This window comes from Borostomias antarcticus, assembly GCF_949987555.1.
Source record: "Borostomias antarcticus genome assembly, chromosome: 23".
Taxonomy (NCBI): Eukaryota; Metazoa; Chordata; class Actinopteri; order Stomiiformes; family Stomiidae; genus Borostomias; species Borostomias antarcticus.
Window position 1 is genome coordinate 17,920,473 of NC_140256.1, and position 15,972 is coordinate 17,936,444.

Genomic DNA, 15,972 nt, shown 5'->3' on the forward strand with positions numbered 1-15,972 from the left:
CATTCCAGAACCAGGGCCCTCCCCCAGAGTCACTCTGACTGACCCATTCCAGAACCAGGGCCCTCCCCCAGAGTCACTCTGACTGACCCATTCCTGATCTATTCAGAGGAAACAATCTGACATTATGATAAAGGAATACCACCAAACTATTAAGATACTACGCTATGTTTGCATCACGGATACCTCTAAATGCACTGGATACTGGAAAACAAATCTTTTGCTATCATTACTAGTTTGTATTGCTAGTCCGTAAATGGGAGTTCATTTGGAGAGATGTTTTTATTTATTTATTCAAGAGCCTTTGGGCTATTCAAATCCTGCAATCTACAGCATAGATACAACAAATGATAGGTGTACTTCAAAAAAAATGTTTTAATATTTTACTGTATTTTGTCTTGGCAGTATGAATGCTATGTTATTGCTTTGACAGCCATGTGCCTACTAGTTGTTATGTTCAGCCAGACTGAGGGTAAGAATGAGGCTAATTTGGAGGAGTAGTTTGAAACAGTACCGAGACGGTACAGAGACAGCCTTGAAGAACATCCTAACCAGAGAGAACCCAACCCATGACGTCAATGCTGTAAAGAGGGATTTCCGTCAGTAAACAAACATTTCTTTCACCCAAAGGTCCATGATAGCACTGTGATTGACACAACCTGCAATTACAATTACATTAATAAATAAGATGAGAAATGTATGCCCCCGCCCACCCCAACTCTAGCCCATCCACATCCATACCCAGCGATAACCACCAACAGACGTTGAATGAGAAAATAACAGGAGGGTACCCAGCCCCTTTTGAAAAACATGAAACATCTAGGTCAAAAACCTCTATGCTGCTTCTTATAAAAGCTGTCATATCAGATTGCTAAGTAACCACTGACCCATGATAAGTTCTGCACTTGTAAAGTTGATCACATCAAATACAGTATCAAGAAATCACGCCCTCTACTGTCAAGCCACCACCAGCATACTGAACACCATACGGACCCCTTCTGGGTTACTATCACGGTTACTGTTAGTTCAAACTATGCATGACACTGAAAGCCAAAGTGACCATTTTACGAGTCTCATCTTAACTGCAATACATTCCACATTGCACCCCGGAGCAGTGAAATCAACAACGGAAATACCATAAATAAACCAAGCAACCCATAACCCCTGCCGGCCTCAAAAAGGGGAAAGCCACCAGCTGTCGCGAGGGGAACTGGGTGTTTGGTGCTCATCTGAGGTGATCGCTCATGACCTATATCAAAACCTAGATTTACCTTCCATATAGCGTACCCAGAGAAAAGAGTATAACGACTGCAACATGAACACGGTGACGCACGGTTCAGCAGCAACTAGTGGCTCTCCTAGCATTCAAGCTTCATGTTTAGATCCATGTTTGTACAGGAACAAAATAAAAACAGCAACAAATATGGCTTATATTTGTTTGCAAATGCTCAGAACCTTTATCTAGCCTTTTCTACTGAAAGCTGGTGTCTGATATTACACTATTGATAATCAATAACCCATGAAACTAAACCCAAAACATCCACTGCTACTCCACGAGTTGGAACAAGACAGAATACTCTTCACTTTAACCACTGCCATGAGTGCGATACATCACACAGGTCAAAATGCGCAAAAAAGCAACTAGTTAAGGCAGCTTGTTTAAAACCACATTTGCCAAAGCTGGCAACATTGTCTCAACCAATATTGAATGAACATCCATTGGAGCAGTGAACATCCCCGATGGTGAATAAAACAATCTCACTCAGTCTGAATGGGACCATCCAGCTGGTGTTGATGAGGACACTGAGGACCAAACCGGGAGGACAGAGGACAATCACCGGGAGGACAGAGGACCATCACCCCGGGAGGACAGAGGACCATCACCGGGAGGACAGAGGACCATCACCGGGAGGACAGAGGACCATCACCCCGGGAGGACAGAGGACCATCACCCCGGGAGGACAGAGGACCATCACCGGGAGGACAGAGGACCATCACCGGGAGGACAGAGGACCATCACCGGGAGGACAGAGGACCATCACCCCGGGAGGACAGAGGACCATCACCCCGGGAGGACAGAGGACCATCACCGGGAGGACAGAGGACCATCACCGGGAGGACAGAGGACCATCACCGGGAGGACAGAGGACCATCTCCCCGTCTCACTCACAGTAGGCCATGATAGGAACACTACCTTAAAACACCTATTAACAGGCAGCAGCTGCTCCGTGGTACAATGTAAAGTTGAGCTGAACATAAGCATGTTTGGGAATACTCGTAGCTGTTAAGACTACAGATTTTGTAGTTACTCACTGCTGCACTGGGCTACATGCATTCAATGGAAACAATGCAGTTTTCAATAGCCTTTTTTTTATATTACTCTGCACATAAGATGCTGCAGTGTATTGGAGTCCCATTCTGCTGGTCTCTGTGGCATATCTAACATTGTTGTAGGGCAGCAATACAACTACTGTTTTTATAAGACTGCATGATACTATTTACCAAATGCTTGTTGTGGTAAAATAACAATAACTTAAATTCATCAAAATCAAGAGTCATCCCTCTTATCTGCACTGATCCTCCTTCAAGGCGTTTGACATTCCGATAGAACGAGTAAAAGAGTCCGATAGAACGAGTAAAAGAGTCACCAAAAGCAGCCTGGAGAAATCCATCGCCAAGCAGGAATGTAGGGTCTCTCTCCGGCATGAGCCACACGAGACTCCCCACTGCCTGGACATATCAGCATGGGGCGCGGGTGTTGCTCACATATAAGGACAGCCTGGAGCTTGCCAGAGGTGTGTGTGTGTGTGTGTGCGGACATGTGTGTGTGTGTGCGTGGTCACGATCACTTGTCACATGTTGAGGGGCTCCATCTAGTGGCGCTGTGGTCTGGTGAGTGCTCCAGCCCGGGGGGGGCAGAGGAATGTGTGTCTGTGGTCTGGTGAGTGCTCCAGCCCTGGGGGGGGGGGGGAATGTGTGTCTGTGGTCTGGTGAGTGCTCCAGCCCTGGGGGGGGCAGAGGAATGTGTGTCTGTGGTCTGGTGAGTGCTCCAGCTCCAGCCCTGGGGGGGGCAGAGGAATGTGTGTCTGTGGTCTGGTGAGTGCTCCAGCCCTGGGGGGGGCAGAGGAATGTGTGTTGGAATGGACCGCTGTCGGTGCTCCCTCTCTCTTCCTCTCTCTCTCTCCCTCTCTCTCCCTCTCTCTCCATCATGGGAATGCTGCAGCGTTGGTGGGTGATGGTCTCTCGGGTCCTGGCCCAGGTGGGCCTCAGAGGGGCATGAGCCGGGTGGTGTGGAACAGGAGGGGGTTGAGGTCCTCGGCGTGGACCGCCCGGTGCAAGGACGGCTCCGAGGCACTCCGCTCAATTTTTGGCAACAGGTCCTGGACCTGCTCGATGCCTACCAGGATCTGGGGACGCAGAGAGACAGCCAATCAGTGGAGACAGTTTCCAATACATTCGCGTTCTAAGTCCTTTAGGACTGGAACAAAGTCATAATATGAAATGAGTTCTGGCTATTTAAAGTCTTTCTGGAGGGTGTTCCAGGCGTATTTCAAAGCTTTTTTTGCCCAGCTGAGTGCAAACACGCCCAACAGTCAGCTGCTGAACATCTAGTACACGCAGGCTGTAATAGCCTCGGCTTCTGATAAGATATGTACAGTACACAAGTAATAGGGACCGATCCAAGGAGAATTTTATAGATAAAGCTCAACCAACAGGTAAGCCTGCGTACTTTTCCCCACGATACTGTATCGATTTTCCACGGTACAGTATCGACACATATAGAAATGTACATAAGACAGGGAATCAATATAAAACGAAGGATAGAATTCAATCATCGATACAATATTCATGTTTTAATTAGATTTAAAATGTCCTTCTATTCCCTTCACCTCAGGCACACCTCCAGGTAGCGGGGGATGGAGTTGGATTTTCAGCTGTATTTTTACATTTTCAGTAAATTATGTAGAGTGTCACAGTGTATTGTATTGCAATGTATTATCATACAATCGTACTGTGAGATCTTTGCCAATACCCAACCCTACTGCGTACATACAGAGATGGCCTATCAGATTTTGCATACAAGCTACAATGATAGTTAAGATGTTAACAGCCAGTAACACAATAAGGAGAAGAACCGCGTTATGGTACCGGTGATGCTGTAGCTCTCACCTGTGGGAAGAGGGGCCTCTCATCCCGTTTGAACTTCAGGCAGTCGATGATGAGCCTCTTCATGGACTTGGGGGAGGTACTATACAGCTTACTGAGGTCTGGAGACAGGTAGCCGCGCCCCACCATGAAGATGATCTGGAGGGATGGAGGAGCTGGTGACCATCTGTGGGAATACAGACCGAACGGCTTTCCTCCGTTTTGACAGGGAACCGAGAGCATCACCCTACCTGGTCTCTGTTGTTGATGTTGGAGTAAGGCAGGGTCCCTGACATCAGCTCAAAGAGCACCACGCCATAGCCGTACACATCTGACTGGAACGTATAGGGGTTGGTGTCCTGCATCCTGATCACCTCAGGGGCCTACGGCACAAACACACGGGCTGATCGGCAGGTGCTGACGACGGCAGGTTTAAGTTGACACGCTCAAGGCTGAGACACCACCATACAGCTGGATGGTATGGCTAGATGAGACACCACCATACAGCTGGACGGTATGGCTAGATGAGACACCACCATACAGCTGGATGGTATGGCTAGATGAGACACCACCATACAGCTGGATGGTATGGCTACACGAGACCCCACCATACAGCTGGATGGTATGGCTAGATGAGACCCCACCATACAGCTGGACGGTATGGCTAGATGAGACCCCACCATACAGCTGGACGGTATGGCTAGATGAGACACCACCATACAGCTGGACGGTATGGCTAGATGAGACCCCACCATACAGCTGGATGGTATGGCTAGATGAGACACCACCATACAGCTGGATGGTATGGCTAGATGAGACACCACCATACAGCTGGACGGTATGGCTAGATGAGACACCACCATACAGCTGGACGGTATGGCTAGATGAGACACCACCATACAGCTGGACGGTATGGCTAGATGCAGTGACTCACCATCCAGAGAATGGATCCACTGGGCTGTTCAACCTGCTGAGAGCCAGTCCAGCGGTATTTGACCGTGGCCAATCCAAAGTCTCCGATCTTTACAGTCCAGCCCTCATGGAGGAAGATGTCTAGCAGCAGAGCTCAGGAATATAGACACACAGTGATTGTGTTACTCTGTCATATACTCTGTCATATATACAGCACAGTGAGCCATGAAGAGAAGTTGAAGTTGATTAAGAATACTGGTATAGGATGACAGATTTATTCTCACGGTGCTTCAGATGTTTTAGGCTGGCTAGGAAGCTCGAAGCAAACCACTGACACCCCTGTGTAGTATCATATGAAGTGAGGAAGAGGAAATCTTTGGAGAGTTAAAGCTTGCAGGCTCACACCAGGAAACCTTGCAAAACTAACAACTTTGCAACACTAACAACACATTCATTTCACAGATATGTGACAGACTGTAAAAGAGGGTTGTGGTGTTAATGTGGTCATTCGGCAGGGCTATAAAAGTTAGCTGACGAAGAAACAGAGGAAACACAAACACTTTTTTTCATCAAACCACAAGGCCAACCTTCAGTGTCTAATTAAGGCCCCTCCTACTAGTCAACGCCCAGTATGAGAAAGGATACTGTTTGATTTCAGGTCTCGATGAATTATGTTCTTGGCATGAAGATAACTGATACGGGAAACAGATGGCAAATGTTAAAAGTCTGAACAAAAGGGCGCTAGAGTTAAAAGAATTATCTTGCAAACACTGATCCATGAATCAACAAGGCAACAGTCAAGTGAAATGGAGCCTCTCTTACTCCATGCCCTGCGCCGTCTGCCTGGCAACATCGATGCGCCGCATGGTGTCAAACTTGGTTTCGGTGACGTGCAGGTGGCGGTACAAGCTGCTGCCCTCACACCACTGGGTGATGATGGCAAAGTTAGGCTTAGTCATGAAGCCCATGAACAGCAGAATGTTGACGTGGCGTGTCTTTCTGCAGATGGGAGGGAACGGCCAATGAGAAGCCAGTGTTAGTCACACTTACAGCCAACCTGGCAGTTTCTCACCAAGAGCTCTGCCATCGTGTTCGGTGGAACACCACTACAACTCTCATTTATCAGAATTACCTCCAAATATGGCTACAGACAGTACTCAGAATTTACCACTGAGGGGAAAAAAAGAAAAAAAGATGGCCACTCACCGCAAGACTTGCATTTCGTTTTTGAAGGCCTGCAGCTGCTCGGGCGTCGGCTCTGTCACTTTGAGGACCTTGATGGCCACGTCTCCGTGCCACTTGCCCTTGAAGACGGTTCCGAAGGAGCCAGCGCCTATTCTCTTCTGGATGGTGACCTCTCGTGAGTGGACCTCCCAGTAGTAACTGGAGTCTCTATAGCCGCCACGGTGCTGGAACACAGCACACACCGTACACCTGTACTGAGCACCATTCCACACCGTACACCTGTACTGAGCACCATTCCACACCGTACACCTGTACTGAGCACCATTCCAAAAACCTGGATGACTACTGCAAAAAGGGCACACAGGTGAGGGGATGCGTACCACTTTCTTCTTGTCGTCAGACGAGGAGGGCTTACGCTCCTTATGCTCCGAGGGGGATTTAGGGGGTCTCCTTCCCGGGGAGCCCAGGGAGGAGGGGGGACTGGTGGAGGGCTTCGGGGACGGTTCGGGACCTGGGGACACGACATCGCCAGCACATCAGAATGAAGACGATACGGAAAAGGAGAAGAATCAATCTTCAAAGCTGAACAGGAAATCTCACCCATTGTGTTGTTGATTTTTAGTGCTTCCTAAGAGGGGAAGAGAGGAGATGCACACATGTAAGGATTCACAGCTGATCGTACTACGCTCGAAGGCGCGTTCGGCCGGCTTTATAGCTCAACATGGCCGTATCATCGCGGGGAGTGGCTGACCTCTATGATGCTGGTGCCAGCAGGGCCTACGGTGCTGACCATGTGGACGTTGGGGGTGGAGGTGGAGCGGTGCCTCTGCAGGGACTGGCCGTCGGCGCCGGGCAGGGGGAAGCGGAAGGCAGAGTTGGGGGACAGCAGATTGAGCCTGCGGGAGACACAAGAACACGCGCGGGAGCGTCACCGTCCCATCTCAACACACTCGCATCCGTGGAGCTCCTTTTCATGACTCTTGTCGCATCTGCTGCTAACGGGCGCTTACCCAGCAGGCTCTGGGGTTAAGGCTATGCCACTCTGGGACATGGAGCTGTCTGGCAACAGTATGGATATCTGAGGATACCCCTCATCTGTGCACGGATTGGGAACACACCTGGACACAAGGGACAGACGGCATACAAATGGGAACACACAACGGTGATGGGCAGACGAGCGGGAGGTACAATGAGAACTTGTACATTGTGGGTTAATCTGACCATGCTCACCGCCACATGCTGCTCTACAATGCCCAGATAGACTCACCGTTTGTCCATGTCCACGCACACGGTGGGCACCTTGCTGCTGCAGTGCTGGTGGAACTTGTAGCCGCACGTCTGACACCTGAAGCCGTTGAACAGAAACTTGTGGCAAAAGTCACAGTAGGCCAACTTGAAGAAGGTTTTCCGTACCTATGAACGAAGAAACAGTCGCGGGGAGGGGAAGGGGTCACGGTCTTGATTATAAGAGAAACACAACGGAACGACATCCCCCCTACGCTAATACGTGGGTAGTAGTAACTTACAAAGTTGTGCATGGTGAGGGGAACATCGTCCAACACCTCTACCAGCAGCTCTTCCCCAACCAAAGGGGTGATGTCCGTGTTCCATTCTGTCAGCCTCTTGCGCCTGTAGCGAGTACAGAGAGGGGAAAACAAACACAGGATTCTGTGAGCTGAGAGTGGAGGGGTCTGGACCTTTTATGCTTCACACATGTATGGTACACACAAACACTCATATAATGGTTGGTGACAATTCCCAAAAAGGTATGAGAATGAGAGACGAGTTATAAATGGAGTGTACTGTGCAACAGGATTAAACTTGAAGAGGCTGAACCATGAAGAACAAACTCACCCCTCTAGGAGCCGAAACACAGCGCAGCAATCCTGGCTCAGGCCCCTCATTTTAAGAGCTTTATCCAGGCTGTCATAGACTGTCTGCCCTGGGCGAACATTCACCTGTGGTCACATACAGTGAAGAGAAGAGTGATGAGTTTAATGACGGCACTCAGCAATTATCCTACGGTACATGCATGTGCTTGCTTAAATAAAGGGCACCTAGTATTGAATTACGGCAGAGAATATACAACACAGCGTTGCTTTCGGAAGTAGCCTACCGCAATAAACAAATAAGCCAACTGATTAGACCTCTCAAAGAAAGGAAAAATTGACGGGAAGGCGGTTGCAGGCACCAGCTGGGACATATAACACCAACTGTTGGGTGATTTAGTCATTATAAAGTTGCGAACGATGGCAAGCCAGTTGAGATTTTTTTTCACGGGCAAGTAGACCAGGCTTCACTGCCTGAGAGACGGTCTTCTTACCACTGTCCTCTGTTGATTGGGGAGCCAGACTCTGATGGTGCCCCCACCTCGGGGTACATCCTCGGGGCTGGTCTCTCCTGACGAGGAGCAGGAGGAGGAGGTGGAGGACATGATGACAGGCAGGAGGAGGAGGAGTGGAGGAGGCAGCACTGAGACACGTCAACTGTAGGAGAACTTCATGCACTCTGGGGGGCCAAGTGAGCCCTTTACCTGGAACCTGAAACAACAACACCAGTTAGCACATCCCACACAGCAGCAGCGCTTCTTTACTCATGGGTGAGGAGAGAGACTAGTGTCTCAGAACATGTGAAAGATGCTCCTGGGATTTTGGAAAAGGTCACATTATACGTGGGCACTAACTATGAAACAGTTACAAAACGATCAACGTTCAACACATTTTGATTAAGCTCAACATGCATATGCATTTGCATATAGGCCCATTCATTGGGTAAACACTGATCAATATTTGCTTTCAACCAGATACGCCTCCTCTTGGTACTAGTTATTTACTGTACTTTGACACTACAAGTAACACAGGATGACACACAGCAAAAAAAAAAAAGTATTCCATTGGCCACTGGTTGAAAGAGTCACACAACAACTGCTCCAACCATCACAGCGAATGGGTGGTGGGAGGTGAGGTGGTTGCTGAGATCCAAAAACAAGCAACAGGGTATCTATCTACAAACATTAGTTTGGAGTCGATCTGGCTGTAGATATATAACGTTAACGACAGGTGGCTGGATTCAACTTTGAATCAGACAACAAGCTCGTTTGACGTGCAAGCTGATGATGACTCTGAGATGGACACGTCTGATCTGATGATTACTCTGAGATGGACACGTCTGATCTGATGATTACTCTGAGATGGACACGTCTGATCTGATGATTACTCTGAGATGGACACGTCTGATCTGACAGCTACCTGCTGACCCAGGATGGACACGTCTGATCTGACAGCTACCTGCTGACCCAGGATGGACACGTCTGATCTGACAGCTACCTGCTGACCCAGCTTCTCACACAGCCAACCAGACACACCTTCACATGAAGCATGCAGTGACTGATACCCAGCTAGCTACACCCCTGGATGAGTCCTAGCTAGCTACACCCCTGGATGAGTCCTAGCTAGCTACACCCCTGGATGAGTCCTAGCTAGCTACACCCCTGGATGAACCCTAGCTAGCTACACCCCTGGATGAGTCCTAGCTAGCTACACCCCTGGATGAACCCTAGCTAGCTACACCCCTGGATGAGTCCTAGCTAGCTAACCCCTGGATGAGTCCTAGCTAGCTACACCCCTGGATGAGTCCTAGCTAGCTACACCCCTGGATGAGTCCTAGCTAGCTACACCCCTGGATGAGTCCTAGCTAGCTACACCCCTGGATGAGTCCTAGCTAGCTACACCCCTGGATGAGTCCTAGCTAGCTGGGAGGATCTGGCTTAGCTAGGTAGCTCAATATGACATGTCGACATGTCGGAGGCCATGTTTGTGTGATCTGGGGAGTGAGGCTTACTCTAACTCATGGGTCAGTTTGATGAAGAGACATTATCACGTCGACGAGACGAAATGATGCAGTTTCTTAATTCCTGTCAGCTGTTTTAAACGCTGGACTCACTTAGTGCTTAGCTTTCTTCATGAGGCGGAGAGGGATTAAGAGGCTAGCTAAAGCTAGCTAGCATCGGGACAGCTAACAGGCTAGCTAAAGCTAGCTAGCATCGGGACAGCTAACAGGCTAGCTAAAGCTAGCTAGCATCGGGACAGCTAACAGGCTAGCTAGCATCGGGACAGCTAACAGGCTAGCGGGACAGCTAACAGGCTAGCATCGGGACAGCTAACAGGCTAGCTAAAGCAGGCTAGCATCGGGACAGCTAACAGGCTAGCTAAAGCTAGCTAGCATCGGGACAGCTAACAGGCTAGCGGGCTGTCCGTGTCTATCACCTAACATGGCTTGTTTGGTTATATTATGTACGGTCGCACAACCCGTGATATAGTTCACCGTGTATACTACTATGAACGCCACAAACATGCTGCTTAAAGTAGTTTGGCTCTGGAATAAAGTCTCACCTGGAACAGCCATCTTGAATTGTCTCAATCTGAAGTCGGATCTGTCAAGAATTTCTGGGAAAGCGGAACAGCTCCATGATGCTCGACCCTGATTGGTTGATTCTCTCATTCACGCGTGTTCATTGGACGACGAGATCGAGACATGTTCACTCTATGAAGGGGGCGGGATCAGTGAGTCAATATTCATTCAAAGGAACTCATGTTACATTTGTCACCTATGCGATGCAGAAATAACGACGTGCAATACGAGAATCAACACTATACGAACAGATATGAAATAACTCCAACTGCTACATAACAATTGGTGTTACAAATACTGTAGATATTGAAATTGTCAGACAGTAAACTGCATTGATTGCAAAATGGCTTTATTCAAGCCACAGAATGGAAGCATCCCACATTACACTTTGTTGAAATAAATAAAATTTGCAAATTCAGAAGATATGACTTGGACTGGAAAAAAAAAAACAGTTGTTCAAACATTGGTCAAATGTATAATCAGTTATTTATTTAAAAATGTAATAAATGTTAATGGAAAATAGAGTTGCATTGAAGGTAATGGGGTAAAAAAAAAAGAAAAAAAAGACGACAAACACCTGATATCCTGGTGATATATCTTTCTATGACTAAGTCCAAGGTCTCAGGTCACAAATAGGAGGACAAATGTTAATGGGAATCATAAATGTCCATAAGATGAAGTTGATGTGACTACTCCCAAGTGTCCATACGGTGTAGTTGATTAGACTATTCAAGACTGAGAAACTTTCTCTTTTTAGCAGTGTGTGTGTATGCGTGATGGCGCCATTCAACGTCGTTTGTACTCTCATTCTCCAGGGTACCGAGCTTGATCATGTACACTACATGAAAAAAAGACAGCAGCATTAGTCAGTGAAATAATACAATGGGTATAAAAGCGACATGTGGAAGGGTACTATTTATTTTTATACTTACATTTCATCTCAAATCTGGGCCCCACTTCCGTCAATTCCACATTCTTGTGATCCGTCTTCTTGTATGTGTGGTGTCTATGAGGATAACAAATAACGCATAGCCCGGTAGAATTACTCAACTGTTGAAATCTATACATCAGTTTTTCTGCTTACATTATCCTTAAAGAAAGTACTGCATTACTAACCTGAAAGAGATGTAATCCTCCTTGTTGGCAAAAGTGATAACACGTCTACTGTCCTCCTTGGGCACTGGAAACAGGTACTTGAGAATGTTGGATACCTGTTAGAGATAACATTTCTTACAGCCACTCAACATGTCATCTTGTTGACATCTCAAACATGTGGATGCATCAACAGAATGAGGTGTAGGTTTAAGTGTCTTCTCACCCTCTGGCCGAGGCGTGACGAGAAGTTGTGAAAGATGAGGTGAGGGAAAGCTTCAGACATGGTGCCAATGTCTGGTACATCGTGTCTCATCACCACATTGTACAGGGTGAAGTATGCAGTAGGTCCGAAGGGGAGGTGGCATATCACAAGGCCATCTACATGAATACAGGCCAACACATCTGAATTAGTACAGCACCCCACAATATGACCATATATTAAAAAGTCCATCATTTCTGCCTTAATGAAAAATACATGAGGTATTGTCAAAACTCAGAAGAACAAAAAAAAGTCTTACCAGGCTGTCCTCTAGTCTCATGGACTATAACCAGGTCTGTAACATTGTTGGCTTTGCAGGCTTGCACCAGGGCATTGATCTCATGATTTCCCCTGTTCATGCGCTGGGCACCTGGGAAGAGCAGCTTCACCTCCTACAATGGCAAAGGTTTCTGCTGAGTCAGCCACAAGCGTAGTCTAATTTCAGTGCTTTTTGCCCTAGGATAAGGTACATTGACGGGGCTAACCTTGGTAAACATTTTGAGCCGTGAGCTGGGGTCTCTGGATGTAGTGACCATGATTTTGGGATCCTCGACTCCAGCCCACTTGTACTCATCATCCATGTGAGAGCTGACACCTGCACAGACAGCACTTTTTCAGCATTGGCTACATCACACAGCATGGTGAGTAAGATGGTGCGCTCAATACATCTAGGAAAGAGGTACTGACCCTCTGCTCCTTCATCGTCATACTCCAGTAACTTCTGTAGCTGCACGGCTTCTCTGCGGACCTCCGTTGGAATGAGGCGGTTTTCTGTAAGATAAGAGAATTTGAATCAGTCTAATTTGCCATGGTAGTTTTTACTAGGAATTTGCTCTGGACAGTTAGTGCATAGCACTGAGGGAGACACCATTACAGGGTGCAACGACAAGAGGGGACAGTGCAAAGACAGGAAAGTGGAAAATACAAAAATCAATATACAAATGGTGTGCGATGAGTGTATACCATATGTGTACAGAGTGTTAATGTGTGTTTTTATATATACAATGTGTACTGTTGTGATATGTGTGATGTGTGAGTGAGCCTATGTACAGTACAGTCAGCGGACATGTGCAAATAGTGCAAAGGGAACATAATCAGAGGGGGGACAGTCAGAGTGGGACACAAGCCTTATTGATGAGGCTGGTGGCAGTGGGGAAGAAGCTATTTTTGTGGTGTGTGGTCCTGATCGTGATAAGTGAGTTTAAACAGCAAAGACATAGTCCTCTAACTCGCAAACACACAACCACTTCTCATAAACACCGCTAGTGATTTGTTGGCGTGGGTAGGCAGTATTTATACTGAGAAGTGAGTTAAACCAATTCAAATTGGTTATACCACCTGCATATACACAGTCCTACCATCGAGTGCAGATTTCAGCTTCTGTTTCTTCTCCTCAATAGTGCGTACTCTGTCCTCCTGGGCCTTCCTGTACAGGTACTCCCGTCTCAGTCTCACCTCTCTGCGAAGCTGGAGAAAACACAAGGCAACCTTAACAGTACTGTGAATGTGAACACAATGTTAACAACAATCATTCATCCACCTACTGTAGGTCAGCCCCATGTTTGACTTCAACTCAAATACCTTCCAAGGCAAAGGAGAGTAAATGTCAACAATAAACAGGTAGAAAGGAGCAGGGGCTGAATGGAGCAGAGAGATGCATGGGCCCACTAAGCTATCATTGATTTGATAAGCAAACAGCACATCGGCACATGTGGTGATTGTGTTTTCAAACTAGCCAGCTAACATTACCCAGCTAGGTCCTCCTCAATCTCTAGTCTTTTAGACAAACAATTTAGCAGATAGATACAGAATAGTATAGTAAGCCGTTTGAATGGAACCAGATAAGTTATATATTAAAGATATTTCTGATAGTTTAGTCACAGATACCTAAACTAACTCGGGATTACGAGCAAGCAATAGGAAGCTAACCTGTAGCTCGCTAGTCTAACTTAGTTAAAAGCCTAGTCAGCGTTTCCACAAATCAATGAGTTATCTAGATCATGTGTATTCGTGTCGCCTTGTCTTCGCCAACAAATAATATGCAGAAGTTTGGAGGAAATGATATGAAACCAACCTACCATCGTGATACTTTGATCTGAGTCTCACACATGGGGTACTGTGAGAGCTAGCTACCAACACACCGTCTCATTGGCTGTTAGAACATCCAATAGGAATGTGCGGAACTGGTAGGTAGGTCTGAATCAGAATTGTCTTTGGTTTGGCTTCTGGCCTACTGTCAAAAAGGATAGGCTATACAAATATAAAACAGCCACTAAGCATAATAAGTGCAAACAACATTTCTCAAAATAACAGCTGTAACATGTATGCATTAAATGGTATGTTCTGTAGGCTCCTAGGATTACCACCCCGTGTCTTTACTGTAAATTACAAATCCAGAACCCACAGCCCTCTCTTGCCATTTCCTGGTCATTTACTCTGTTGCGCTCAGAGAACTTGCTGTCTTTTCTCCATCAACTCATTTTCTCATCATGAACCTCAAATCTATGCTCCTACTGACCTCAACAGTTTGGGCTACCAGGTAAGTAGGTCTTTCCTGGTTGGTAATCTAGGAATAAAACAATCCAGGGGAATTCATGCACATTCATCATGTTAATTCTAGAATGTATATTAGTCATTAGTATTGGATTATAATATTTTCCAAATTAAACATTTCAAAGAATCCGTTACTGATCTGTCCTTATGATTTTCCATACAAAGTGCGAAGAATAAAAAAGTGAATGTAGGTTTTACATCCACCCAACATATACAACTACATAATGATAGCTACTGTATGTGTATAAATGTGTGCAATTTCAATAAAGTACTACTACTACTACTACTACTCCTAGACACTGTACATTACACTACAAGAAATCCAAATGATTCTCACAAAATACTGATATTTTGACATCATAATCATGATGGATTGATGTAAACATTTATTTTGAGGATGGAAGTATGGATATCTCTAGACATCAAAGTTCTGCTCATTTTCAGCTGACCCATTTCCCTTTGCATTACAAGTAATTGTCAAGTTGCCAAAATGTTGACCTTGCAGTAACTACTGTATATTTTTTTTCAAGGAAATGTGTTCTGTATAGTAAGGAGAGCCAACTGAGCTTGGATGATACTTCTCAGAATCAGAGTGTTGAAATGTTGAGCATTTCTCAGAATTCAAGATGGTGGCCATTGCTATCTTGGCTGTTGACCAATTTGTATTCCTTTTGATGACCTAGAGGTGGTCATGTAGCCTAATACTTAATTTTAGGGGTTTTTGAGAGCGGGGAGTTCTTTTTTGTATACAAGGTCAAAGTCAAGGTGAAACTAAGAAATGTAGTGTATTGTAATTGAAACTTTCATTGTTCGTAAGACATGAAGATGGAACCAGAGACCTCTGACCTCTGTATTATTATCTCTATAAAGACATTGAGCATTACTGTCATCAGTGGACAATGGTTACATTCCTCTACAATTCATTCTCCTCATTATCTACACCTAGCATCCTTTTGTCATCTTCGATGTTCATCTGCTTGCTAATGAAATGACTAGGCCTACAGCAGGCGACTTCTTCCTTGAACTTGCAATAGCCCATGCATGAAAGGCCTGTGCTGTTGCAGCTGTAGCAGGCATCGCTACATGCCTTGCCTTATGTGGTGCAGCTGCAGCTCAGTACATCCATGAGTACAGTATGCACTCCCAGATGTCTGCTTGTGGTCCTTTGCACTAGGAACTTCTTGGTAGCACTTGTCAAACAGGACGATTTTCTTGGAGCCAGGAGAGTAGTTGGCCAGTGAGCACCGAAGCTTGCAGCCAGGTTGTCAGCTGTCCCAGCGACTGGCCAGACGGTATGGTACTGCAGCTGGCCGGCATCAACCAGCACCACGTCACAAGCATGGCCTTGTTGCCCTTCCTCAAGCAGCCTAAGTGGTCAGCAGTTCACACAGCATCTCAGTATCCTATGCGTCCCT

The 15,972-nt window shown here is 46.4% G+C and overlaps 2 protein-coding genes across 2 annotated transcripts; both read right to left on the minus strand.

The window, feature by feature from the left end:
- Positions 1–736: 736 nt before the first annotated feature.
- araf (A-Raf proto-oncogene, serine/threonine kinase) lies at positions 737–8,766 on the minus strand. The gene is made up of 15 exons (XM_084457653.1): positions 8,564–8,766; positions 8,095–8,198; positions 7,767–7,869; positions 7,508–7,653; positions 7,251–7,358; positions 6,992–7,136; positions 6,841–6,868; positions 6,621–6,751; positions 6,262–6,464; positions 5,878–6,054; positions 5,701–5,747; positions 5,078–5,196; positions 4,395–4,526; positions 4,168–4,302; positions 737–3,404 (listed from the first exon to the last, which is right to left on the minus strand). The coding sequence occupies exons 1-15, from the start codon at positions 8,672–8,674 to the stop codon at positions 3,264–3,266; spliced, it is 1,830 nt and encodes a 609-aa protein (XP_084313779.1). The 5' UTR covers positions 8,675–8,766; the 3' UTR covers positions 737–3,263.
- Positions 8,767–11,038: 2,272 nt separating this feature from the next.
- imp4 (IMP U3 small nucleolar ribonucleoprotein 4) lies at positions 11,039–14,133 on the minus strand. The gene is made up of 9 exons (XM_084457015.1): positions 14,083–14,133; positions 13,363–13,471; positions 12,692–12,775; positions 12,490–12,599; positions 12,264–12,396; positions 11,969–12,123; positions 11,767–11,861; positions 11,583–11,656; positions 11,039–11,488 (listed from the first exon to the last, which is right to left on the minus strand). Exons 1-9 carry the CDS (start codon positions 14,083–14,085, stop codon positions 11,376–11,378), a joined length of 876 nt encoding a protein of 291 aa, XP_084313141.1. The 5' UTR covers positions 14,086–14,133; the 3' UTR covers positions 11,039–11,375.
- Between the last annotated feature and the right edge of the window lie 1,839 nt (positions 14,134–15,972).